This window comes from Pongo pygmaeus, chromosome 23, assembly GCF_028885625.2.
Source record: "Pongo pygmaeus isolate AG05252 chromosome 23, NHGRI_mPonPyg2-v2.0_pri, whole genome shotgun sequence".
Lineage (NCBI taxonomy): Eukaryota > Metazoa > Chordata > Mammalia > Primates > Hominidae > Pongo > Pongo pygmaeus.
Genome location: NC_085931.1, coordinates 61,498,011 through 61,523,859, shown reverse-complemented (window position 1 = coordinate 61,523,859; position 25,849 = coordinate 61,498,011). Strand labels below are relative to the sequence as shown.

Genomic DNA, 25,849 nt, shown 5'->3' with positions numbered 1-25,849 from the left:
CCCTACACACACACCACATACCGCACGCACACCACACACACCACATACACACTACATACCACACGCACACCACACACACCACACACACCAAATACTATACACACTACATACCATGCACACCACACACACACACCCCCCACACACACACCACACACCACACACACCACATACCACACACACTCCACACCATACATACCACAAACACACCACACACCACACACTACATACCACACACACTAACCACACACACCACACATACCACATACCACACACACCACACACACTACGCACCACACACACCTCACACACACATTGCACACACATCACACACCACACACACTACATACCACACACACCACACACACTACACACCACACACACTACACACCACACACACTGCACACACCACACACATACCCCCGACACACACTATACCCACACAGCACACACACACAACCTTACACATCGCACACACATACCACACACACTACATACACATGCACGCACATGCACACACAACCATATACCAAACACCACACACACTACACATCACACACACCACACACACACCACACACACCACACCACACATACACAAACACACCACACATACCCCACACACACTATACCCACACAACACACACACCTTACACAGCACACATACCCACACACACCACACACATGCACATGCACACACCCCACATACCACACACACTATACACCACACAGACCACACATACACCACACATACACCACACACAGACACAACACACCACACACACCCCACACACACACTGTACCCACATAGCACACACGCCCCACACAGCACACACACACCCACACACACCACACACATTGCACACACACCACACACAGACACAGCCCACACACACACCCCACATACCACACACCACACACACTACACAGCACACATATACCACACGGCACACACACCACACCGCACACACACCACACCACACATGGCACCCACACAGACACACCACACACATACCCCCCACACAACTATACCCACACAGCACACACACCCCACACAGCACACACACCAACACACCACACATCGCACACACACTACACAGACACACACACCCCACACACACCACACATCGCACACACACACACTATACACACAGACACACACTCCCCACACCGCACACACACACCCCACACACACCACACATGCGCACACACTACACACACTACATACCACACACACCACACACGTACCGTGCACACACATACCCCACACACCACACATACACACTACACACAGACACACACCCCACACAGCACACACACACCCCAAACACCACACATCGCACACACACACCCCACACATGCACGCGTGCACACACACCCCCACATACCACACACCATACGTACCATACACACTGCACACACACACCAACACACCACACACATACCCCACACACACTATACCCACACAGCGCACACACCCCGCATAGCACACACACACACCCCACACACACCACACATCACACACACTATACACACAGACACACACCACACACACGCGTGCGCGCGCACACACACACACACACACACACACTCTTCATCACCACCTTCCCTGCTTGGTTTTTCCTCCTTCAAAATTGTATCACTAGTCATGGTTCAATAAACGGACAGAAACCACACAATGATTTCAACAGGGAAAGTTTGATATAAAAATATTATCAACAAAAGGGGATGAATTATAAAGTAATGAAGTTAAGTTTGTGTTCAAGAAAGGACAGTCTAGCCTGGGCGACACAGCGAGAGCCTGTCTCTACAAAAATTTTTAAAATTAGCTGGGCATGGTGGTGCACACCTGTAGTCCCAGCTACTCTGGAAGCTGAGGTGGGAGGATTGCTTGAGCCCTGGAGGTCGGGGCTGCAGTGAGCCGTGACCACGCCACTGTACTGCAACCTGAGTGACAGAGCAAGACCCTGTCTCTAAATTAATTAATTAAAATAAAGAAGGAACAGGCCAGGTGTGATGGCTTACACCTATAATCCCAGCAATTTGGGAGGCTGAGGCAAGAGGATCACTTGAGGCCAGGAGTTTGAGAACAGCCAGGACAATACAGTGAGACCCAGTCTCTAAAAAAAAATTTTTCTCTACTAAAAACACAAAAATTAGCTGGGCATGGTGATGCGCGACTGTAGTCCCAGCTACTCGGGAGGCTGAGGCAGGAGAATCACTTGAACCTGGGAGGTGGAGGGTGCAGTGAGCTGAGATCGCACCATTGCACTCCAGCCTGGGCAACAAGAGCAAAACTCCATCTCAAAAAAAAAAAAGAAAAAAAAAATCACTACCCTGCTGAGAAAAGTTGGAGAAGACCTAAATAAGTTGACAGACATGTCATATTTTTGGTTAAAATTGGTTAAAAAATTCAGGCTGGACACGGTAACTCACGCCTGTAATCCCAGGACTTTGGGAAGCCGAGGTGGGTGGATCACGAGGTCAGGAGATCGAGACCATCCTGGCTAACACGGTGAAACCCCATCTCTACTAAAAATACAAAAACAAAATTAGCTGGGCATGGTGGCAGGCACCTGTAATCCCAGCTACTCGGGAGGCTGAGGCGGGAGAATGGCGTGAACCCAGGAGGCAGAGCTTGCAGTGAACCAAGATCGTGCCACTGCACTCCAGCCTGGACGACAGAGCAAGACTCCGTCTCAAAAAGAAAAAAAAAAAAAGATTCAACATTGTGGCCGGGTGCAGTGGCTCACGCCTGTAATCCCAGAACTTTGGAAGGCCAAGGCAGGCGGATCACAAGGTCAGGAGCTTGAGACCAGCCTGGCCCACATGGTGAAATCTCATCTCTACCAATAATACAAAAATTAGCAGCCGGGTGCAGTGGCTCACACCTGTAATCCCAGGATTTTGGGAGGCTGAGGCAGGCGGATCACAAGGTCAGGAGATGGAGACCATCCTGGCAAACATGGTGAAACCCCGTCTCTACTAAAAACACAAAAAAATTAGTCGGGCGTGGTGGCAGGCGCCTGTAGTCCCAGATACTGGAGAGGCTGAGGCAGGAAAACGGCGTGAACCTGGGAGGTGGAGCTTGCAGTGAGCCAAGATTGTGCCACTGCTCTCAAGCCTGGGCAACAGAGCGAGACTCCATCTCAAAAAAAAAAAAAAAAAAATTAGCTGGGTGTGGTGGCGTGCACCTGTAGTCTCACCTACTCGGGAGGCTGAGGCAGGAGAATCACCTGAACCCAGGAGGTGGAAGTTGCAGTGTGCCGAGATTGGACCACTGCACTCCAGCCTGGCGACAGAGTGAGACTTTGTCTCAAAAACAAAACAAAACAAAACAAGGGCCAGATGCGGTGGCTCGCGCCTGTAATCCCAGCACTTTGGGAGGCCGAGGGGGCAGATCACAAGGTCAGGAGTTCGAGACCAGTCTGACCAATATGGTGAAACCCCGTCACTACTAAAAATACAAAAATTATGCCTGGGCACAGTGGTTCATACCTGTAATCCCAGCACTTTGGGAGGCCGAGGCAGGTGGACCACCAGGTCAGGAGATCAAGACCATCCTAGCTAATATGGTGAAACCCCGTCTCTACTAAAAATACAAAAAAAAAAATTAGCTGGGTATTGTGGCAGGCACCTGTAGTCCCAGTTACTCGGGAGGCTGAGGCAGGAGAATCGCTTGAACCTGGGAGGTGGAGGTTGTGGTGAGCCGAGGTCACGCCACTGCACTCCAGCCTGGGTGACAGAGCGAGACCCCATCTCAAAAATAAAAACAACTCAACATTGTTAAGATAGCAATTCTCCCCTAAATTGATCTGTGGATCCAATGTAATCTCTGGCAAAATCTCAGCAGGTGTTTTTTGTTTGTTTGTTTGTTTGTTGACACAGAGTCTCACTCTGTTGCCCAGACTGGAGTGCAGTGGTGCGATCTTGCCTCCTAGGTTCAAGCGATTCTCCTGCCTCATTCTCCTGAGTAGCTGGGACTACAGGCACGTGACAACACACCCAGCTAATTTTTTGTATTTTTAGTAGAGACAGGGTTTCACCATGTTTGCCAGGCTGGTCTTGAACTCCTGAGCTCAAGTGAGCTGCCCACCTTGGCCTCCGAAAGTGCTGGGATTACAGGCGTGAGCCACCGCACCTGGCTTCAGCAGGTGTTTTTGTTGGTGGTGGAAATTGACAAGCTAATACTGAAATCTGTATACATTTGCAAATGATCAGAATTGGAGGCGGCAAGCCACCCAGGTGCCGAGGCAAGAGACCAAAGAAACAAGCTGTTCCAGTATAATAAAGGAAACATATACAATGAGAAACTATACTAGAAATAGACTATAGATAAGATTATATATGAATATTATTAATCATTAGTTTATAGCATTACTCTTTATTCCAATATTATAATAATCTTTGTTCTACAAGTAAAGGAAAAACCAGGCCATACAGAGATAGGAGCTGAAGGGACATGGTGAGAAGTGACCAGAAGACAAGAGTGTGAGCCTTCTGTCATACCCAGACAGGGCCACTAGAGGATTCCTTGGTCTAGCGGTAGTGCCAGTGCCTGGGAAGGCACCTGTTACTTAGCAGACCGGGAAGGAGAGTTAGAGAAGACTCTGCTCCACCACCTCTTGTGGAAGGTCTGACATCATTCAGGCTCGCCTGCAGCCATCCGGAGGCCTAAACGTCTCCCTGTGATGCTGTGCTTCAGTGGTCACGCTCCTGGGTCCACTTTCATGTTCTGCCCTGTACACCTGGCTCCGCCTTCTAGATAGCAGTAGCAAAGTTAGTGAAAGTATTAAAGTATTTGATCTCTCCAAGAAATACATAGAATAAATAATGACATACCCTGTCCTCTCTCTCTCTCTCCACCTTGGCTACCAAATAGGGAAGGGCCCCCTGTCCCGTGGACACGTGACTCGCGTGACCTTACCTATCACTGGAGACGACTCACACTCCTTACCCTGCCCCCTTGCCTTGTAAACAATAAATAACGGCGCGGCCAGGCATTCGGGGCCACTACCGGTCTCTGTGTCTTGGTAGTAGTGGTCCCCAGGGCCCAGCTGTCTTTTCTTCTATCTCTTTGTCTTGTGTCTTTATTTCTACGATCTCTCGTCTCCTCACACAAGGAGAAAAACCCACAGGCCCTGTAGGGCTGGACCCTACACAAAATAGTCTAAACAATTTTGAAAAAGAGCAAAGCTGGGGCTGGGCGCAGTGGCTCACGACTGTAATCCCAGCACTTTGGGAAGCCGAGGCGGGCGGATCACGAGGTCAGGAGATCGAGACCATCCTGGCTAACATGGTGAAACCTGTTTCCACTAAAAATACAAAAAATTAGCCGGGCGTGGTGGTGGGTACCTGTAGTCCCAGGTACTTGGGAGGCTGAGGCAGGAGAATGGCGTGAACCCGGGAGGCGGAGCTTGCAGTGAGCCAAGATCGTGCCACTGCACTCTAGCCTGGGCGACAGAGCGAGACTCCATCTCAAAAAAGAAAAAAAAAAGAAAAAGAACAAAGCTGGAGGACTTACACTACGTGATCTCAAAACTTACTATAAAGCTAGAATAATGAAGGAAGGACAGAATTAGTATAAGGGAAAGCATATAGATCAAGGGAACAGAATAGAGAATAAAAAAAAACCCTCACAATTATCATCGATTGATTTTTTTAACAGAAGCGCTAAGTTTATTTATTTATTTATTTAGAGATGAGGCCTCACTCTGTTACCCAGGCTGGAGTGCACTGGTGCAATCACAGCTCACTACAGTCTCCACCTCCTGGGCTTGGGCGACCCTCCTGCTTCAGCCTCCCAAGTAGCTGGGACTATAGGCCTGAGCTACCACACCTTGCTCGTAAGTCAATTTTATGGGGAAACAATATATTTTCAACAAATGGTATTGGAAAAACTGATTATTTATATAAAAAAAAGAATTTAGGACAGGGTGTGGTGGCTCAGGCCTGTAATCCCAGCCCATCGGGAGGCAGAGGCGGGTGGATCACGATGTCAAGAGATCAAGACCATCCTGGCCAACACGGTGAAACCCCGTCTCTACTAAAAATACAAAAATTAGCTGGACGTGGTGGTGCACGCCTGTAGTCCCTGCTACTTGGGAGGCTGAGGCAGGAGAATCACTTGAACCCAGGAGGTGGAGGCTGCAGTGAGCCAAGATTGCGCCATTGCACTTCAGCCTGGTGACAGAGCGAGACTCCGTCTCAAAAAAAAAAAAAAAAAAAAGGATTTAAACCTTATCCCCTTATCTCATACCATACACAAAAATTAATTCAAAGTGAATCACAGACCTAAATATAAGAGCTAAAAATCTTCTAGAAGAGGCCGGGCACGGTGGCTTACGCCTGTAATCCCAGCACTTCAGGAGGACGAGGCAGGCAGATCACGAGGTCAGGAGATCGAGACCATCCTGGCTAACACAGTGAAACCCCATTTCTACTAAAAATACAAAAAATTAGCCGGGTGTGGTGGTGGGCGCCTGTAGTCCCAGCTACTCGGGAGGCTGAGGCAGGAGAATGGGGGGTGAACCCGGGAGGCGGAGCTTGCAGTGAGCCAAGATCGCACCACTGCACTCCAGTCTGGGCAACAGAGCAAGACTCCATCTCAAAGAAAAAAAAAATCTTCTAGAAGAAACATAAAAAGTATTATTTGACTTAGGACCTTAGGTTAAGACATTTCTTAGATACGACACCAAAACCATAATCCATGAAAGAAAATGGTACATTAGATTTCATCAGAATTATAATATTTGATCTTCAAAAGATGCCATTAAGAAACATAAAAGATACCTGGGTGTGGTGGCATGCGCCTGTAATCCCAGCACTTTGGGAGGCTGAGGTAGGAAGATCGCTTGAGCCCAGGAGTTCAAGACCAGCCTGGGAAACATGGCAAAACCCTGTCTCTCCAAAATAAAGGAAATAAAATAAAATAAAATAAAATAGGGCCAGGTGCAGTGGCTCCCGCCTGTAATCCCAGCACTTTGAGAGGCTAAGGTGGGTGGATCACGAGGTCAGGAGTTCAAGACCAGCCTGGCCAATATAGTGAAACCCCATCTCTACTAAAAATACAAAATTATCCAGGAGTGGTGGCGTGCGTCTGTAATCCCAGCTACTCGGGAGGCTGAGGCAGGAGAATTGCTTGAACCCGGGAGGCGGAGGTTGCAGTGAGCTGAGATCACATCATTGCATTCCATCCAGTCTAGGTGACACAAGTGAGACTCTGTCTCAAAAAAAGAAGTTAAAAAAAATAGGCAAAAGAGCTGCATAAACATTTCTTTAAGGAAGCTAACACAAATGACTTAGGAGCACGTAAGATGCTCAACACCATTAATCATCAGGGAAATGCCAAACTCACCCACAATAAAGTACCACTGCAGACCCCCTTGAAAGGCTGGGACAATACCAAGCGTTGGGGAGGATGTGGAGAACTGGAACGTTTATACATTCCTAGTGGAAATGTAAAACTGTCCGGAAAAGTTTGATAATTTCTCCAAAATTTGAATATAAACTTACCATACAGCCCAATACTTTCACTCCTACATATCTACGCCCAAAAAATGGAAACGTGTGTCCACACAGAGACTTGTACACAAATGCCACAGCAGCATGAGTCATAATAAGCAAACACTGGAAACAGTCCAAATGTCCTTCAAATGGTAAATGGACAAGAAAACGTCATATAAAATACTATTCATCAAAGGAATGAACTACTGGTACATGCAACAACATGCATGACGTCAAAAACATAATGCGAGGCGCAAGAAACCAGGCAGAATAAACTAGATTGTCTATGCATTAGTTTCTGGTTGCTGCTGACACAGGTCCCCACACGTCATGGCTTACAACCACACGCATTTATTACCTTACAGTCCTGGAGCTCACAAATCTGAGATGAGTCTTATGGGACTGAAATCAGATGTTGGCTTCCTCTGGGAAGCTCCAAGGAAAATCTGTGTCCTCGCCTTTTCCAGCTTGTCCGGCATCCTTTGGTTCACAGTGTCTTCCTCCATCTTCAAAGCCAGCAGCTGACCATCTTCCAGGTTCTTTTTCTCAGATCCCAGCATCACATTGACTTCTCTGACTCTAAGCCTCCTGCCCCTCTCTCTCTTTTTTTCATTTTCTTTTTTTTTTTTTTTTTGAGACGGAGTCTTGCTCTGTCGCCCAAGGCTGGAGTGCAGTGGTGCGATCTCGGCTCACTGCAAGCTCCGCCTCCTGGGCTCACGCCATTCTCCTGTCTCAGCCTCCACAGTAGCTGGGATAAGGGTGCCTGCCACCACGCCCGGCTTTTTTTTTTTTTTGGTATTTTTAGTAGAGACAGGGTTTCACTGTGTCAGCTAGGATGGTCTCGATCTCCTGACCTCGTGATCCACCCGCCTTGGCCTCCCAAAGTGCTGGGACTGCAGGCGTGAGCCACCGCGCACGGCTCTCTTTTTTTTTTTTTTTCTTTTCTTTTTTTTGAGACAGAGCCTCACTCTGTCGCCCAGGCTGGAGTGCAATGGCGCAACCTCAGCTCACTGCAACCTCCGCCTCCTGGGTTCAAGCGATTCTCGTACCTCAGCCTCCCGAGTAGCTGGGATTACAAGTGCCCACCACCACGCCTGGCTAATTTCTGTATTTTTAGTACAGATGGTGTTTCAGTGTTAGCCAGGATGGTCTCGATCTCCTGACCTCGTGATCTGCCCGTCTCAGCCTCCCAAAGTGCTGGGATTACAGGTGCGAGCCACCATACCCGGCCAACTACTTTTAATTATATACAAATTAAGGTGCAAGTTATTCAGAAAGTTTTAGAAAAAGGACGTTAACTTTGGGGTGGTTATCATGGGAAGCGGCAGTAACTTGTGGGCGTTGCCATGGCAATGGTAAACAGAGATGGCACTGGTGGGCGTGTCTCATGGAGCCGTGCTTTTGCCTCTTTCCAGTTTCAGCCAGTCTTCCTTTTTTTTTTTTGAGACAGAGTCTCCCTCTGTCACCCAGGCTGGAGTGCAGTGGTGCAACCTCAGCTCACTGCAACCTCCGCCTCCTGGGTTCAAGCGATTCTCCTGCCTCAGCCTCCCGAGTAGCTGAGACTACAGGCACCAGCCACCACACCCGGCTAATTTTTTGTATTTTTAGTAGAGATGGGGTTTCACCGTGTTAGCCAGGATGGTCTCGATCTGCTGACCTCGTGATCTGCTCGCCTTTTCGGCCTCCCAAAGTGTTAGGATTACAGGCGTGAGCCACCGTGCCCGGCCTTCAGCCAGTCTTTAATCTGGTCTGGAATAAAGTTCTGCCTCCTACCTCAGAATCAGAGTACATCTAACGACGATGGCATGCAATAACCACAATAGAAAAAATGCTCAAGACCATTAGTAATATCAGAATACATCTTACAATGATGGCATGCAGTAACCACATGGCAAAAACTGCTCAAGACCATTAGTAATATCAGAATACATCTTACAACGATGGCCTGCAATAACCACAGGGGAAAAAAATGCTCAAGACCATTAGTAATCAGGGAAATGCAAATCAAAACCACAAGAATACCCAGATACAGTGGCACATGCCTGTAGTTGCAGCTACTTGGGAGGCCGATGCAGGAGGATCCCTTGAGCCCAGGAGTTCCAGGCTGCAGTGAGCTATGATCACATCACTGCACTCCAGCCTGGGTGACAGGATGAGATCTCTTCTCTACAAAATAAATACAATTTTAAAAATCACAAGATACCACTACCCACTCATTGGCTGGCTACAATGAAGATGCTTGGCAACACCAAATGTTGGGAAGGATGTGGAGCAAAGGAAACATAAACGGTCGGTAGGAATGTTTTTATTTTTATTATTTTTATTTTTTTTTGAGACAAAGTCTTGCTCTGTCACACAGGCTGGAGTGCAGTGGCTCCATCTCGGCTCACTGCAACCTCCACCTCCCGGGTTCAAGTGATCTCATGCCTCAGCCTCCTAAGTAGCTAGGATCACAGACGACCGCCACCATGCCTGGCTAATTTTTGTATTTTTTAGTACAGACAGGGTTTCACCATGTTGGCCACGTTGGTCTCAAACTCCTGACCTCAGGTGATCCACCGGCCTCAGCCTCCCAAAGTGCTGGGATTACAGGTGTGAGCCACCTCGCCTGGCTTGGTAGGAATGTTTTTAAATGTATGGCTGCTTTGGGGAAAGCTAAACATATACCCAGGCTATGCGTCAGCAATTTAGTTTCTATGCATGCCTAAGAGAAATGAAAATGAGCCCAGGCAACATGAGACCCCATCTCCACAAAAACAAAAAAACAAAAACAAAAACAAAAAAAAAATGGGGTATGGCGGCGTGTGCCTGTAGCCTCAGCTACCCAGGAGACTGAGTGGCAGGATAGCTTGAGCCAGGGGATGGAGGCTGCAGTGAGCTGCAATGGGCCACTGCACTCCAGCCTGGGAGAGAGTGAGACCTTTCCTCTAAAAATAAAAATAAAAGCTATACAGTCGGGCCTGGTGCAGTGGCTCACGCCTGTAATCTCAACACTTTGGGAGGCCGAGGCGGGCAGATCACCTGAGCTCAGGAGTTCAAGACCAGCCTGGCCAAAATTGTGAAACCCTGTTTCTACTAAAAATACAGAAATTAGCCGGGCGTGGTGGTGCACGCCTGTAGTTCCAGCTACTCGGGAGGCTGAGGCAGGAGAATCGCTTGAACCCACGAGGCAGAGGTTGCAGTGAGCCAAGACCATGCCATTGGACTCCTGCCTGGGCATCAAGAGCAAAACTCTGTCTCAAAAAAAAACAACAAAAACAAACAAACAAAAAACAATACGGCCATGTGCTGCTCAACGTTGAAGCTATGTCCTGAGAAATGTGTCATTAGGCGATTTTGTTATGTGACAGACCTAGATGGGACAGCCTACTCCACACATAGGCCAGATGATCCGAACACGTGGTAATCTTTTATTTATTTATTTTTATTTTTGAGATGGAGTCTCACTCTGTCGCCCAGGCTGAAGTGCAATGGCGACATCTCGGCTCACTGCAAGCTTCGCCTCCGGGGTTCAAACAATTCTCCGGCCTCAGCCTCCCGAGTAGCTGGGGTTAAGGCGCCCGCAAGCCACCAAGCCCGGCTAATTTTTGTATTTTCAGTAGAGACGGGGTTTCACCATGTTGGTCTCGAATTCCTGGATTCGTGATCCGCCACCCCACCTCGGCCTCCCAAAGCGGTGAGATTACGGGCGTGAGCCACCGCGTCTGGCCAACACGTGGTAATCTGAAGGGACCACCAGAGTATATGCGGCCCGCCTTCCACGGAAACGTCACGAGGCCCACGATTCAAAGGCGTGCCTCATTAAGTTACCGACAGCCCCAAACTCGCCCTTCCACGCCGGGCCTCGAGGTGCTCTGTGGACCTGCAGAGGCGTCGCGTGGACACCCGCGGTCAGACGCGACCCCAGGCCGCGCCGGCCCCAGAGGAAGCGAGCGCGAGTCCGCGGTGGTGGCTGGGCGCTCAGTGAAGACGCCATTCCGCCACGAAAACGCCCGCGACGCCGCTGGCCCCTGCGCGGTGGGGCGAGGCGGGCTGGCCGGACCTGCGAAGCCCAACGAGCCCGGCGCCGGCTGGCTGTAGCCTTGCTCTGCCTCCCCGGCCTGGCCGCGAGGCTCCCGCGAGCCGGGATCCACGAGCACCGGGGCCGACCCGACACTTGGGCCTCACACGGCGTGGGCTTTGGAAAGCTCCGGTGCGGCCGCTTCCCCGGAAGTCCCCCAGTGGGCTCCGGCCGCTCTGGCCCGCGCGCGCCCGGCTCGCTGGTGCCCTGGGCGGCGCCCGGCCGCTGGCGCTTCTCGGACGCTAGGGGGCGCGCGGCCGCGGTGGAGCCGCACTGGGCCGCGGCGGCTGCTCGACTGTTCTGAGGCGCGGCCCGGACGCGCGCCGCCCCCGCCTGCGTTCCCCCGGCAACCCGCGGCCGCCGCCATGGACGCGCTGTTGGGCACAGGGCCTCGCCGGGCTCGCGGCTGCCTGGGCGCGGCTGGACCCACGTCTTCAGGTCGCGCGGTGCGGACCCCGGCGGCGCCCTGGGCGCGCTTCTCCGCCTGGCTGGAGTGCGTGTGCGTGGTCACCTTCGACCTGGAGCTGGGCCAGGCGCTGGAGGTGAGCGGGCGCGGGCGCGGGCGGGTGGGCAGGGCTGCGCCGTCCGGGGCCGGTCCCGCCTCGCTTGGGGCCCTTGGCCGCCCCGCACTCTCCCTGGCCTTCGGCCGCCGCCGCCTCCTGGAGGGGCCTCTTCTCCGGGCTCCAGAAGCGCTCCCCAGGCCGAGGAGGGAAGGCGAGCTGCTTGGAGTGGGATGGAGCATTTTGCATAACCTAAGTGGTACTCTTTCGATTTTTCCCAGTAAATGTCTCACATCTCCCTCCTCCATTCCCCACCGGAGCAGTGACACCTTCATCCCCTCAGTGGCTCCCGCCAGAGTCCCGGGCTTACCCTCCGCTCCGCATCCCATCTCTGGGCATAGGCGAGGCTGACGGCTCCTTCTGCAACAAAGGTCTCGGATCCGTTCCTTTGCTGCCATCACTGATGTCATCCCCGCCCCAGCTGCACCCCAGAGTTCAACCTTTGTGGCTCTCCTGCTTAAAACCCTGCAGCGCCTCCTTGTTCACCTAGAATCAGATCCAGACCCCATGGGCCCCTGTCCCTCCACCTGCGTCTTGTGGTGGTCTTGCTCGTGGGGGTCTGTTCATCGGCTGTGCCCATGGGCTTTTGATGTGGTCTTTCTGCTGCCTGCAGGCCTCTACTCACCTGCCCACACAGGCAGCCTGCCTTCCTCCAGGGAGACCCCGCAGGATGATCTTCTCTGTGTCCTGTGTAACACACACCAGGGAGCTGACCAGCACAGGGGAGGCCCACCTGCAGGTGGAGGGAGGCTTCCCCGCACTGGCGCAAGGAACCTCCTGAGAGGTAGTGAGCGCTCCATTACCGCAGGTGTCCAAGATGAGGCCAAATCATCATCATCAGGAAAGCCAGGCAGCACGTCTCTGTGGTTGGGAGATGCTTTCTAAGGCCCTGCTGAACTCCAAGAGGCCGTAAGAAGCCTATAGTCTTCTAAACAGAAAAGCGTTAACTATAGCACTCTCTGGAGCCCCTCCCACCACACACGGTCCCCAGCAGGTGCACAGCCTCAAACAGCACCACTGGGTGGGGGCTGAGTACCAAGAGGTGTGGTGACCTGCCCAGGGTTGAAAACCTTTCTTAGTTCAATACTGTTGCCCAGATTGTTCCCCACAAAATCACAAAAGAAGTTAAGAGGTTCCTGGCCGGGCGCGGTGGCTCATGCCTGTAATCCCAGCACTTTGAGAGGCCGAGGCAGGCAGATCACAAGGTCAGGAGTTTGAGACCATCCTGGCCAACATGGTGAAACCGCATCTCCGCTAAAAATACAGAAATTAGCCGGGCGTGGTGGCACGCTCCTGTAGTCCTAGCTACTCGGGAGACTGAGGCAGGACAATCGCTTGAACCCAGGAGGGGGAGGTTGCAGTGAGCAGAGATCGCACCATTGCGCTCCAGCCTGGGTGACAAAGCGAGATTCTCTCTCAAAAAAAAAAAAAAGGTTCCTCTGTTCCTTAAGACATTCTCGTGTTATTTTCTAAAACCCATTCGGAAAGTTATTTCTGAGCTGTTGAAGGCTGTGTGTGCTTGGACTCCTGAGCTTTTGCTGGGGATGCTCAGCTCGGACTGAGGGGCATGGTCAACGGGCAGAGTGCTGGGGACCCAGGTCCATGTCCGAAACCCTCCATAGCAGTGACCTGGGCACCTGCAGATCACTGAGTCTGTGCAGAAACCTGGTAGTGGATCTGCCGGGGCCTGAGCACATGACTCTTGCCTTTCCTCCCTCACATGGAAGTCACAGGGAAGATTGAGGTCATTTTAGTCACTTACAGACTTTTAGGGAGCACCCACTGTGCAACTCACTCACAGCTCAGCCCAGCTAAGCACCGCAAAGCCCCAAGACTGTGCTTGGTTCTGCGATGTGGAAGGAAAATTTTAGTTGGGATGCATGCAGCTCAGAGGAAGGAACGGGCTTAGGTAAATAAGTCTTGGACGCTGAGAAGAGACAGGGGAGGGGATCCTGTTTCAGGTAACCCCTCTCCCAAAATGCCAACATAAGCAAAAGGCAAGGAGCTGGTGATTCAGTTACTCATTCAGTAAATCACTGAAGGCTGGGCATGGTGGCTCACGCCTGTAATCCCAGCACTTTGGGAGGCCGAGGTGGGCAAATCACCTGAGTTCAGGAGTTTGAGACCAGCCTGACCAACATAGAGAAACCCTGTCTCTACTAAAAATACAAAATTAGCCGGGCATGGTGGCGCACGCCTGTAATCCCAGCTACTCAGGAAGCTGAGGCAGGCGAATCACTTGAACCCAGGAGGCGGAGGTTGCAGTGAGCCGAGATCGCACCACGGCACTGCAGCCTGGGCAACAAGAGTGAAACTCCGTCTCAAAAAAAAAAAAAAAAAAAAACCGTAGATCACATTGAGCAGCTATCACCAGCCCAGCCCCACAATACTGGTGCCCAGCATGTAAGTGAGTAGACAAGGCTCTTGCCCTCTAGGAGTTCACACTATGTGCTATATGCCAGTGATATGGAGAGTAAGTGGTTCAGAGTGCATAGTGCTCACAGGACTCCCCCTTAGCCCTCACAGGATACCTCCGCAACTGTACACATGGGAGCACCATGGAAATGAGTGCAGTGCAGCCTGCTTGTGAGATGAGGGGTCCAGCTTGAGAGGGGCCAGCAGGGCTGTGGGGTGACAAGGGGTCTGGCTTGAGAGGGGCTGGGCAGGACTGTGGGGTGACTGGAGTATACAGGTCAGCTTAGGAAAGGGCCTGGCTCCGCCTTCTCAGCTCTTGAAAACTCACCTCTTGGGCTGGGCGCAGTGGCTCCTGCCTATAATCCAGCACTTTAGGAGGCCAAGGCAGGAGGATCACTTGAGGCCAGGTGTTCCAGACTAGCCTAGGAAACATAGTGAGACCCTGTCTCTACCAAAATTAAAAATAAATTAGCCAGGTGTGGTGGCATGCACCTGTAGTTCTAGCTACTCAGGAGGCTGAGGCCGGAGGATTGCTTGAGCCCAGGAATTCGAGGCTGTAGTGAGCCATGATCACCACTGCACTCCAGCCTGGGTGACAGCAAGAACCTGTCTCAAAATAAAATTAAAAAAAAAAAAAAAAAAAAGGCTAGGCGTGCTGGCTCATGCCTGTAATCCTAGCACTTTGGAAGCCCACGGTGGGAGGAGCACTTGAGCCCAGGAGTTCTAGACCAGCCTGGTCAATATAACAAGACCCACATTTCTACAAAAAAATACAAAATGAGGCCGGGTGCAGTGGCTCATGCCTGTAATCTTAGCACTTTGGGAGGCTGAGGCAGGTGGATTGCATGAGCTCAGAAGTTTGAGACCAGCCTGGGCAACATGGTGAAATCCTATCTCTACTAAAAATACAAAAAATTAGCCAGGTATTATATGCCTGTAATCCCAGCTACTCTGGAGGCTGAGTTAGGAGAATTGCTTGAACCCGGGTGGTGGAGGTTGCAGTGAGCTGAGATCATGCCACTGCACTCCAGTTTGGGTGACAGGGCTGGAGTGCAGCTCTCAAAAAGGAAAAAAAAAAAAAGCCAGGCATGGTGGCGCAAACCTGTAGTCTCAGCTACTAGGGAGGCTGAGGTGGGAGAACTGCTTGAGTCCAGGAGTTGGAGGTTGACCCTGTCTGTTAAAAAACAAAAAACAAGCCGGGCGTGGTGGCTCACACCTGTAATCCCAGCACTTTGGGAGGCCGAGGCTGGTGGATCACAAGGTCAGGAGATCGAGACCATCCTGGCTAACACGGTGAAACCCCGTCTCTACTTAAAAAAAAAAAAAAAAATTAGCCGGGCATGGTGGCGGGCGCCTGTAGTCCCAGCTGCTGGGGAGGCTGAGGCAGGAGAATGGTGTGAACCCGGGAGGCGGAGCTTGCAGTGAGCCAAGACTGTGCCACTGCACTCCAGCCTGAGCAACAGAGCAAGACTGTCTCAAGAAAAAAAAAAAAAAGGCTGGGCATGGTGGCTCATGCCTGTATCCCAACACTTTGGGAAGCCGAGGTAGGCGGATCGCCTGAGGTCAGGAGTTTGAGACCACCAGCCTAGCCAACATGGTGAAACCCCATCTCTACATGCCTATAATCCCAGCTATTTGAAGGCTGAGGCAAGAGAATCGCTTGAACCTGGGAGGCAGAGGTTGCAGTGAGCGGAGATCACGCCACTGCACTCTAGGCTGGGTGACAGAGTGAGATTCTGTCTCAGAACAAACAAAAAAAGACAAAAAATTTTTTTTCTAAAGGAAAATTTACCTCTCAACATCCCAGCTCCCTCAGAGGTCTCTGGAGTGAATAGAGGTCGAGGCTGCAATGAGCTGTGTTTGCACCACTGCACTCCAGCCTGGGTGACAGTGAGACCTTGTCTTAAAAAACATTTTTGAGAGTTAGAAGGGCCGGGCGCGGTGGCTCACACCTGCACTCCCAGCACTTCAGGAGGCTCAGGTGGGAGGATCGCTTGAGCCTAGAAGTTTGAGGCTGCAGTGAGCTGTGATTGTGCCACTGCGCTCCAGCCTGGGTGAGGGAGCGAGACCCTGTCTCTCAAAAACAAAATGGCAGATGCTTTCATCCAGGGCCCGGCTCCTCACTCTCTGGGGCTCAGGGTGCACCTTGGAAGAAGCCTTGTTATAGCCTAAACCCAACTCAGTGGAGAAGCTGGGCAGATGGGATGAGGAGGGGACAGTGTGCAGAGGCCCTCCTGGCAGGCTTCAGCAGCCCAAGAGGCACTGCAGGGCCCACTGGGAACAGGGGCTCTGGGAACTCCCTAGAGGGAAAGTGGCCCACGTGTGTGTAGACCTACTGGGCTTGGCTCCCAGGCTCACCTGCCCCACCTGCCGCCTCTGTCAGCGCACACCTGTCTTCCAAGTCATTCAGCGCCTGCTTAGCATCATGCTCTCCCCTGCTGTCCACTCCTGGGGGTGCAGGGCTTGTCCGGCTGGGCACTCACTGGGCACTACAGGTGGGGCACAGGCCCTGGCAGGGGGAGGGTGCGTGAAGACTGCTGAGCAGGACGGGGAGAGGGCCTGACAGCAAGCTGCCATCGTGGGGCAGGGGTGCTTCTGGCCCTGCATCTGAGCAAAGCCTGGGGGAGCAGCATGGCCAGGGCCCTCTGGCTTGGTGGGTGGTGAGTGAGCTGGAGGACCAGCCAGGTGGAGTCCTGTGACCGTCCTGGGTGAGGGGGCCTCTGGGTCCCTGAAGCACTACCCTTCTGATGCTGTGAACAGATGTCACAGCATCTGTGGGTGGGGGCAGGGGGGCCCAACTGCAGTCTGGGCAAGAGGTGGTTGGGTGGCTATGAGGACCAGCAGTGTGAGAAAGGGGTCAGGAAGCCCACCCAATTGTGCTGGCCTCTTACTGAGAGGGGCCTGGGGAGGTGGGAGTAGAGAAGCCTCTGGCTGGCAGGGGAGTTGCCCGGGGCCTGGTGCCTGGAGGTCAGAGATAGGAGCGGGTCAGCAAGGAGCCAGACATCGTAGCCAGAGAAGATGGTGTGTAGAGGATGCAGCATGCTGTTGGAACAGGGAGCGGGGGGCGAGCCAGCACCGTGGGCACTGACCTGCGCCCCACAGACAGTTGCTGCAGCTGCTGGGACGGTCACAGTCCAGCAGATGCTGTTGGGGGGTGTCGCCTCCTCGGGCAGATGGTGTCACCAAGTACTCTGTCTTCCTCTGCAGCTGGTATATCCGAACGACTTCCGGCTCACAGACAAGGAGGTGAGTCCCGGCCCTCTTGGGAATGGACGGGACCCAGGAGTGGGTCGGCCCTCACTGGGTTTTATATGTTTCAGAAAAGCAGCATCTGCTACCTGTCCTTTCCCGACTCGCACTCAGGTAGGCAACCCCACCTTTCCTGGGGCTGGACATGAAGCCAGCCTGGCGTCCCTGTAGCCCAGGCCAGGGGTATCACGGCTGCCTCGGCTGCCCACGGTGCACAGAGTGCCACAGGGGTGAGCAGCACCAGCCCCATGCCCACTCCGTGGAGGGACCCAGAGCCCCGCGTTGCAGCAGGTCAGGCCGGTCCCCAGATTCACGTGGAAAGGGTATCTCTTTGCAGAGGGACCAACAGTCAGTCTCCTACACCCCACACAGTGGCCGCCAGGGGCTGGGCCTCTCTCCCGCTCTTGCCCCAGGGCATAGACATCTGGGTGGCCATTTTCTAGTGCCTGATTTTCTGTCTCAAGCAGGTCAAGCCAATCTCCCAGAGAAGTTGAAGGTGCTTTTCTGTGCGAATATATTCTAAGACCTGTAGGTGCAAGGTGTACAGAAGTCAGAATAGGAGTCCATTGGGAAACACAGACCCCTTGGGCTGGGCATTCTTTCTGGGGCCTTTTTTTTTTAAACGGAGTCTCACTCTGTCACCCAGGCTGGAGTGCAATGGCACCATCTCGGCTCACTGCAACCTCTGCCCCCTAGGTTCAAGTGATTCTCCTGCCTCAGCCTCCCAAGTAGCTGGGATTGCAGGTGTGTGCCACCATGCCTGGCTAATTTTTGTATTTTTAGTAGAGACGGGGTTTCACTGTGTTAGCCAGGCTGGTTTCTGGGGTATATTTACCAGCAGAGGCCAGGCTCGCAGGGCCCTTGCTCCCCGGTCACCAGCTCCAGGACCTGCAGAAGAGGCTCCCGGCCCTGACACGTGTGGTGGGGCTGTCCCTTCTCAGGCTGCCTTGGAGACACTCAGTTCAGCTTCCGCATGCGCCAGTGTGGAGGGCAGAGGAGCCCCTGGCATGCCGACGACAGGCACTACAACAGCAGGGCCCCTGTGGCACTGCAGGTGAGCACTGGGCTGCGTCTCTGGCTGGCTTCCCCCTGCTTCCCACGGGTCCTGCCAGGATCAGGTAGGAGAAGCCCCTTCAGAGTGCCCGGGCCCTGTGCGGCAGGAGAGGAGCTGGCCAGGCCCCACTGGCCCTGCAGTCCCAGGCACCAGCCCCAACTGAGGATGGGCCAGCTCTTCCAGGGTCTCCCCAGGGTCCCTGGGCTTTCCCTTGGCACCACACATCCGTGGCTGGGCATCTGCATAGTTGAACAGGGGCCCTCCCAGGGCCCCCAGCCCCCTGAGCCCCTCTCCACCACACCAGTGGACTCCCTGCTGTGTCAGCAGGAGTGTTACTCACCTTCTGAGCCGAGGACCTCCTGGCCCCCACCTTGGTGGCCAGAGTGCAGGGACAGCAGCTCCAGGAGTCTCCTGGTTCTCCAGGCTTCCATCTGCCGCAGTCCCTGCATGCTCCTTGCCACTCCCAGCCCTGGGGCTGGCCAGGTGGTCTGGGTGGGGCATGGCCTGCTAACACCGTGCTCCTTCCAGCCAGGTAGTCTGGGTGGGGCATGGCCTGGCTAACACTGTGCTCCTTCTCAGCCAGGTGGTCTGGGTGGGGCATGGCTGGCTAACACCGTGCTCCTTCTCAGCCAAGTAGTCTGGGTGGGGCATGGCTGGCTAACACTGTGCTCCTTCCAGCCAGGTGGTCTGGGTGGGGCATGGCTGGCTAACACCGTGCTCCTTCCAGCCAGGTGGTCTGGGTGGGACATGGCCTGGCTAACACTGTGCTCCTTCTCAGCCAAGTAGTCTGGGTGGGGCATGCCTGGCTAACACTGTGCTCCTTCCAGAGGGAGCCGGCACACTACTTCGGCTACGTGTACTTCAGGCAGGTGAAGGACAGCTCTGTGAAGAGGGGCTACTTCCAGAAGGTGCGCTGCTTGGCCACTCTGGGCTGGCGCCTCAAGAGAGGCAGGAGCTGGCAGGCAGCAGGAGGGACTGTGGGTCGGGCAAGGGGCCCTGAGTCTCCAGCAGTGCCCACCCCTCCTGTAGCCCCACCTGGGCTGTGTCCAGCTCTCCTTGTGGCCCCCCCGCCCTGTCCTTGCCTGTCATGGCACCCAAGGCCCTTCTGTCCTGGTCCAGGATATTGCTGCCCCTCACTGATGGCTGGAGGGTTATGACACTGTCAGGGTCAGGACAACCCAGCCTGGAAGCCATAGGCCGAGAGTAAAAGCTGCTCAGCCCCTGGGGAGATCATTCCAGAAATTCTGGCCACCATGCATTTCCCTCCGAAGGCCCTAGGGTCCAGCCCACCGGCTGCCACCCAGGGAGTTCGGTGTTGGGTTTTCTCCTGTCTAATAATTCTGGGGTCCGAGTCAGGCCGTTCCCGGGGCAGCTGTCCTGTGAAGTTGGTGGGACGTGCTACCCTGGGCCAGCTCCAGGTGAGCGTGGCTTCGGGGGTCTCCGTGGGCTCCTGAGTGGCGAGGGTGAGGCCTGGCACTGGGCCTCTAACTGGCCCCGTGGCCCTGCAGTCTTTGGTGCTGGTGTCCCGCTTGCCCTTTGTCCGGCTGTTCCAAGCGCTGCTAAGCCTCATCGCCCCCGAGTACTTTGACAAGCTGGCGCCCTGCCTGGAAGCAGGTGAGTGGCCATCAGGCGTGGCCATCGTGGTCTCATCATCCCAGCTGTGGCCCCTGGTGGGCTTGGCAGCAGCTTCTCCTTGGGGAGGGTCCTGACGCGGGCTACTGCATCCGCAGTGTGCAGTGAGATCGACCAGTGGCCGGCGCCTGCGCCTGGGCAGACCCTGAACCTACCTGTCATGGGCGTTGTTGTCCAGGTGAGAGCCAGCTGGCTGGGGAGCAGGCTCTGCAGGTGTGTGGGGATGCCCTACTCCCTCTGGCAGCTGCTCCTTCCTTCTTCCAGGTGCGCATCCCATCGAGGGTGGACAAGTCCGAGTCCAGTCCTCCGAAGCAGTGTGACCAAGAGGTGGGAGTTGAGGCGGAGGTGGAGCTGAGACAGCTGGGCTTCACCCGATTGAGTCCTGCTCCTGGGCTGGGTGGTCCCACACCTGCCTCCCTGGTCCACCCTGCGGGGTGGTCAAACCCAGGCAAAGCCACAGGCTGTGTCTTGGTGTAGGGCTGGGTGCTCTCCACCTTCCCCTGTGCTGTGAGGCAGGGGCTGCTTGGGGCCCCAGGGGTGCCCTACACTCCCCTCCTCCCCTTGCCCTGACGTACACTCCTCTCCTCTCAGAATCTGCTGCCAGCCCCAGTGGCTCTTGCTAGCGTCCACGAGCTGGACCTGTTCAGGTGAGCCCCCTAGGGTTCTGCACACTGCTTTTGAGGAGCTCACTGTGTGTGCACGTGCATGTACGTGCGTGTGTGCCTCTGTGTGCGAGTACGTGTGTGTGCGTGTGTCTGTGTGAGTGCATGTGTGCACGTGTGTGTATGGCCAGCGCCATGTGGGGACTGCCCAAGGGAGGCAGCGCTCATCCTGAGTAACCCTTGGGACAGTTCTGGAAGGAAGGAGGGAGAATTGTTTAGAAGAGGAAGCAAGTGCCCACATGTCTGCAGCCAGTGGAAATGGGCACAGTGGGCAGGAGGTTCTGAAAGACAGTGTCAAGGAGAGACTGTCAGGAGAGATTCACTGCCTGAGGTCTCCTTCTCTGCCTCTGGACGAGTCTGCAAGGGAGCCTAGGCTTTGAGACCATCCTGCTCTGTGCTGGGCCTGGCAGGAGCCAGGGCTGCACTTGGGATGGGCACAGGGTGACGGGAGGGGTCTGGGTGGGTACCCCCCCAGCCCAGGTCAGCAGACCCTGCCCCGGCTTTGGGGTCGCTTCAGGATGGCTGGTCCCTCACAGGTGGGTCCAGGTTGAGTCCTCCATTCCCAGGGCCAGGCCCAGCACAGGTGGACTGTCAGAGCTTGGGGTGGCCACGATAGCCCGAGACACATCTTCAGATAGGTCTGTCTTCACCCTGGCGCAGCGTGCCATGTTCACCAGTGCCCGGGCCAGCCTGGGTGAACGGTGGAGAGCGGGGCCAGGGCCAGGAGTCTCAGCCCCTGCCTGACCTCCCCGACCTGCCTGCCCGGCCCCAGGTGCTTCCGGCCTGTGCTGACTCATATGCAGACACTGTGGGAGCTCATGCTCCTCGGGGAGCCCCTGCTGGTCCTGGCACCCTCGCCCGACGTGTCCTCGGAGATGGTGCTGGCCTTGACCAGGTACCCCCTTGGCCTGGTCCCGGCTGGGGGAGCTGGGTCATCACGGCTGTACCTGGGCTGCCCCGTCTCACCTGCTCCCTGCTGCCTCTGCCCACAGCTGCCTGCAGCCCCTGAGGTTCTGCTGCGACTTCCGTCCCTACTTCACCATCCATGACAGTGAGTTCAAGGAGTTCACCACACGCACGCAGGCCCCGTAAGTGCCGCCTCCGCCCCGCCTCTCGCCCTTGCTCCGCCCTGCCTCTCTCGCCCTTGCTGCACCTCCCTGGACTTCTGTCTCTGCCTCTTCTCTCTCTCTCTCTCTCTGTCTAGACCAAACGTGGTCCTGGGAGTCACAAACCCTTTCTTTATCAAAACACTCCAGCATTGGCCCCACATCCTCCGAGTCGGGGAGCCCAAGATGTCAGGTCAGGCTCCTGGTGAGGTGCAGGGGGTGCTGCTCAGAAGCCTCATTGACTGTGGGGCCGCCTCAGAGCCCGTGGGGATGGCCAGAGCTGCGGGCACTGAGGTCTGGCCACCGGGCGTGTCTCGTAGGAGACCTGCCTAAGCAAGTCAAGCTGAAAAAGCCTTCAAGGTTGAAGACCCTGGACACCAAGCCAGGTCTGTGCTCCCCTCGACCTGGAGCCCCTCCACTGTGGAGAGGCCTGTCTTGTACCTGGCGGGTCTCCCGGCTGGGGCAGCCAGGCCCCCAGACCCCTGATCCTCTTCCAGGACTCAGCAGCAGAGCTCAGAACCCTTGGGGAGGGGTCGCTCTCTTCTCTTCAGTGGGTCTCGGTGTCTGGGGTGGGGTGGGTGAGATTTTCAGGTGCAGCCAAGGGCATGGGGCTGCAGGCAGATGAGACCCCCACCCTGGCTCCTCTGTGGGGCTGCAGGAGTGTGGGAGGGAGGCCCTTGAAGGGCTGGGTGCCAGCTGTGCCCTCCCGCCAGGCCTCTACACCGCTTACACGGCCCACCTCCACCGCGACAAGGCGCTGCTCAAACGGCTGCTCAAGGTATATGGGCTGTGGGGCAGGGGCTGGGGACGCAGGGAGCCTGGTGTGGTGTGAAGCGCAGCAAGGGCCTGGCCCTGTCTCCCCTGCAGGGCGTGCAGAAGAAGCGGCCGTCAGATGTGCAGAGTGCCCTGCTGCGGCGGCACCTCCTGGAGCTCACCCAGAGCTTCATCATCCCCCTGGTGAGGCCCGGGGCTGGGGGACATGGGACTGGGGGGCATGGGGCTGGGGGGATGGGGTTGGGGGGGACGGGGCTGGGGGGCATGGGGCTGGGGGGGACCGGGCTGGTGGGGACAGGGCTGGGGGGGATGGGGTTCGGGGCATGGGTCCCCGGGCTCACTCCCCTCCCTTCCCCACCCAGGAGCACTACATGGCCAGCCTCATGCCCCTGCAGAAGAGCATCACGCCCTGGAAGGTGGGGGTCCTGTGGGGGTTTTGTGGGGTCCATGGAGGCGGGTTCCCATCCTCACCTGGAGGAGGGAAGGTCTGCAGCAGGAGCCACAGTTCTCAAGGCCATCATGTTTGTGAAACTGGGGGCCACGGGGCAGGTGGCTGGCAGGACCCTTGGAGGGGCTCAGGGCCTGCTCCCTGGGAAAGGCTGTCCTGGGATCTGTGCCAGGCAGGATGGGGGCTTGGGGTCTTCAGAAGTGGTGAGGAGTGTGTCTGGGAAGCGTACCGGGTGCAGGCCTGTGAGGCCGAGTTCCCACGTGCTGGCTCACCCACCCCGTCTCAGACTCCCCCCCAGATCCGGCCCTTCAGCCAGGATGACTTCCTGCGTAGCCTGGAGCATGCCGGGCCCCAGCTCACCTGCATCCTCAAGGGCGACTGGCTGGGTCTCTACAGGTGGGTGGACTGCAGGTGCAGGCAGCTTGAGCCCTCCTTGGTCCACACGGTCAGCCCCATGGCCCCCGCCTGTCAGTCCCCAGGGTCAGCCCCATGGCCCCCCGCCTGTCAATCCCCAGGGTCAGTCCCATGGCCCCCGCCTGTCAGTCCCCAGGGTCATCCCCATGGCCCCCGCCTGTCAGTCCCCAGGGTCATCCCCATGGCCCCCGCCTGTCAGTCCCCAGGGTCAGTCCCATGGCCCCCGCCTGTCAGTCCCCAGGGTCAGCCCCATGGCCCCCGCCTGTCATCCCCAGGATCAGCCCCATGGTCCCCGCCTGTCAATCTTTACAGGCGGTTTTTCAAGTCCCCCCATTTTGATGGCTGGTACCGGCAGCGGCACAAGGAGATGGCCCTGAAGCTGGAGGCCCTGCACCTGGAGGCTATTTGTGAGGCGGTGAGAGAGGCTGGGGGTTGGGGAGGGCCAGAACATGGTGGGGGTGGGCACAGGCCCAGGGCAGTGAGGGGCCTTGCTGACAGTAGACCCCGTCTTACCCTGCAGAACATCGAGACCTGGATGAAAGACAAGTCCGAGGTGGAGGTCGTGGACCTGGTTCTGAAACTTCGCGAGAAGCTGGTAAGATGCCTCCCAGCCTTGTCCCAGCACCACCAGCCTGGCACGGAGCTGCGCTTGCCCTGACCACGGCTGCCCCTCCAGGTGCGGGCTCAGGGCCACCAGCTCCCTGTGAAGGAGGCGACGCTGCAGCGGGCCCAGCTGTACATCGAGACGGTCATCGGCTCCCTGCCCAAAGACTTGCAGGCTGTCCTGTGCCCTCCCTAGAACAGAGCCAAGGGCCACGGTCCCAGGGCCCTAGGTCTGCCTGAGCCTCCTGCTCCCCAGTGGTGGCGGCACTGGGCCAAGCACACGCTCCCCTTCCTTGGCCCCCCGCCCAGACTGCAGGCTCCCCTTCCTGCACCACCATTGTCTCAGCAGTAAAGGCGACATTTGGAACCACAGCATGGCCCTGACCATAGGGATTCCTCGCAGGCAGAGCCTTGCCTCCTCCTGGGTCCCACCTGGCCTCTGCAGACCTTAGGCTGGGACGGGGTCGGGGACAGGCTGGGAGCCCTCGCTGATGTGGGTGCGTCTACCGTCTGCCCCTCCTGGTGCCCATCTGTTGGCCCCCAACCCCCCTGCGGTGTGTGTGATGCTTCCTTCAGCCCAACAGGCTGCCCAGGACAGGAGGGACCCTCTCCTGACACAGCCCCCGTCTTGTCTGGGGATGGGAGGCTATTTTGCATGCGGTCATCAACTTGAGAAAGGGAGAGACCACTTTGCAGTGTGAAGAGCTCTGCCCACCACCCCTGGTGCCCCTCTGGGCCCCTGCCTACTTGGGGCTGTGGTTTACTGGGAGGTAGGGGTTGGGCAGGGGGCCGTGTGCAGCCCAGCACCTCTGCTAGGAGAGCTGGCTCAGCCTGGCCCTCGGAGAGTCCACAGCACCTTCCTGGCTCCCAGTCCTGGAGCCCCCACCAGGCACCAGCTCCATATGTCCCTTCTGGGAGGTGGACAGGGCTCCTGTTGTCCAAGTGTGTCTGTCCATCCCCCACATGCAGCCCAAGGGGCTCTGGACTTCGGCCTGACCCTGCCTCTGGCTGGAGCCTGCATGTCTCCTTTCCTTGGTAAGGGGTGAAGGTCCCTAAGAGCCACCTCTGGGTTGTGTGCTCCCCCCCGTGACACCTGCAGGCACTGAGGCCCATGCGGTGCAGTGTTGACCCTGTGCAGCACACAGTGATGGTACTGTCAGGGCTCCAGAAAGCCAAGCCCTGCTCAGCATCATGCACTGTGTGCCCGGGAACAGGTCCCCTGACCACTCAGACCTTCAGACTCCTCGTCTGAGCGACCCAGCCATGCAGATGCCCGACAGGGTGCTGGGAGGGCCACTCATGGAGACTGGGCTTTGTACCCTGTGAGGCCGGGTGGGTGCTGGCCAGGGGACACAGGGCTGGGGGAGGGA

At 55.6% G+C, this 25,849-nt stretch overlaps 1 protein-coding gene and 1 long non-coding RNA gene across 8 annotated transcripts; one reads left to right on the top strand and one right to left on the bottom strand.

The window, feature by feature from the left end:
* The first annotated feature begins 11,101 nt into the window (after positions 1-11,101).
* On the top strand, positions 11,102-24,851 carry DENND6B (DENN domain containing 6B). 7 transcript variants are annotated; one of them, XM_054469706.2, is made up of 20 exons: positions 11,102-12,104; positions 17,745-17,783; positions 17,858-17,900; positions 18,728-18,840; positions 19,668-19,748; positions 20,349-20,454; positions 20,571-20,650; positions 20,737-20,799; positions 21,064-21,119; positions 21,907-22,029; positions 22,127-22,222; positions 22,339-22,433; positions 22,561-22,626; positions 22,954-23,018; positions 23,108-23,197; positions 23,377-23,430; positions 23,749-23,858; positions 24,189-24,291; positions 24,397-24,471; positions 24,553-24,851. In XM_054469706.2, the coding sequence occupies exons 1-20, from the start codon at positions 11,928-11,930 to the stop codon at positions 24,673-24,675; spliced, it is 1,758 nt and encodes a 585-aa protein (XP_054325681.1). In that variant the 5' UTR covers positions 11,102-11,927; the 3' UTR covers positions 24,676-24,851. The 7 variants fall into 7 exon arrangements, with proteins under 7 accessions (XP_054325681.1, XP_063518763.1, XP_063518764.1 ...); XM_063662693.1 differs by having other exon boundaries at positions 11,322-12,104; positions 23,761-23,858; XM_063662694.1 differs by lacking the exon at positions 19,668-19,748 and having other exon boundaries at positions 11,322-12,104; positions 23,761-23,858.
* On the bottom strand, positions 16,314-20,444 carry LOC129023184 (uncharacterized). Its single transcript, XR_008496699.1, has 3 exons — positions 19,181-20,444; positions 18,622-18,891; positions 16,314-18,312 (listed from the first exon to the last, which is right to left on the bottom strand). It is a non-coding gene; the product is annotated as an uncharacterized LOC129023184 (long non-coding RNA).
* Positions 24,852-25,849: the final 998 nt, after the last annotated feature.

Coding starts and splice junctions, on each gene's coding strand:
- DENND6B (XM_054469706.2), top strand. CDS start 11,928: ATGGACGCGCTGTTGGGCACAGGGCCTCGCCGGGCTCGCGGCTGCCTG. Junction 20,800..21,063: donor CGAAGCAGTGTGACCAAGAG/GTGGGAGTTGAG, acceptor CTCTCCTCTCAG/AATCTGCTGCCAGCCCCAGT. Junction 23,019..23,107: donor TGCTCAAACGGCTGCTCAAG/GTATATGGGCTG, acceptor TCTCCCCTGCAG/GGCGTGCAGAAGAAGCGGCC.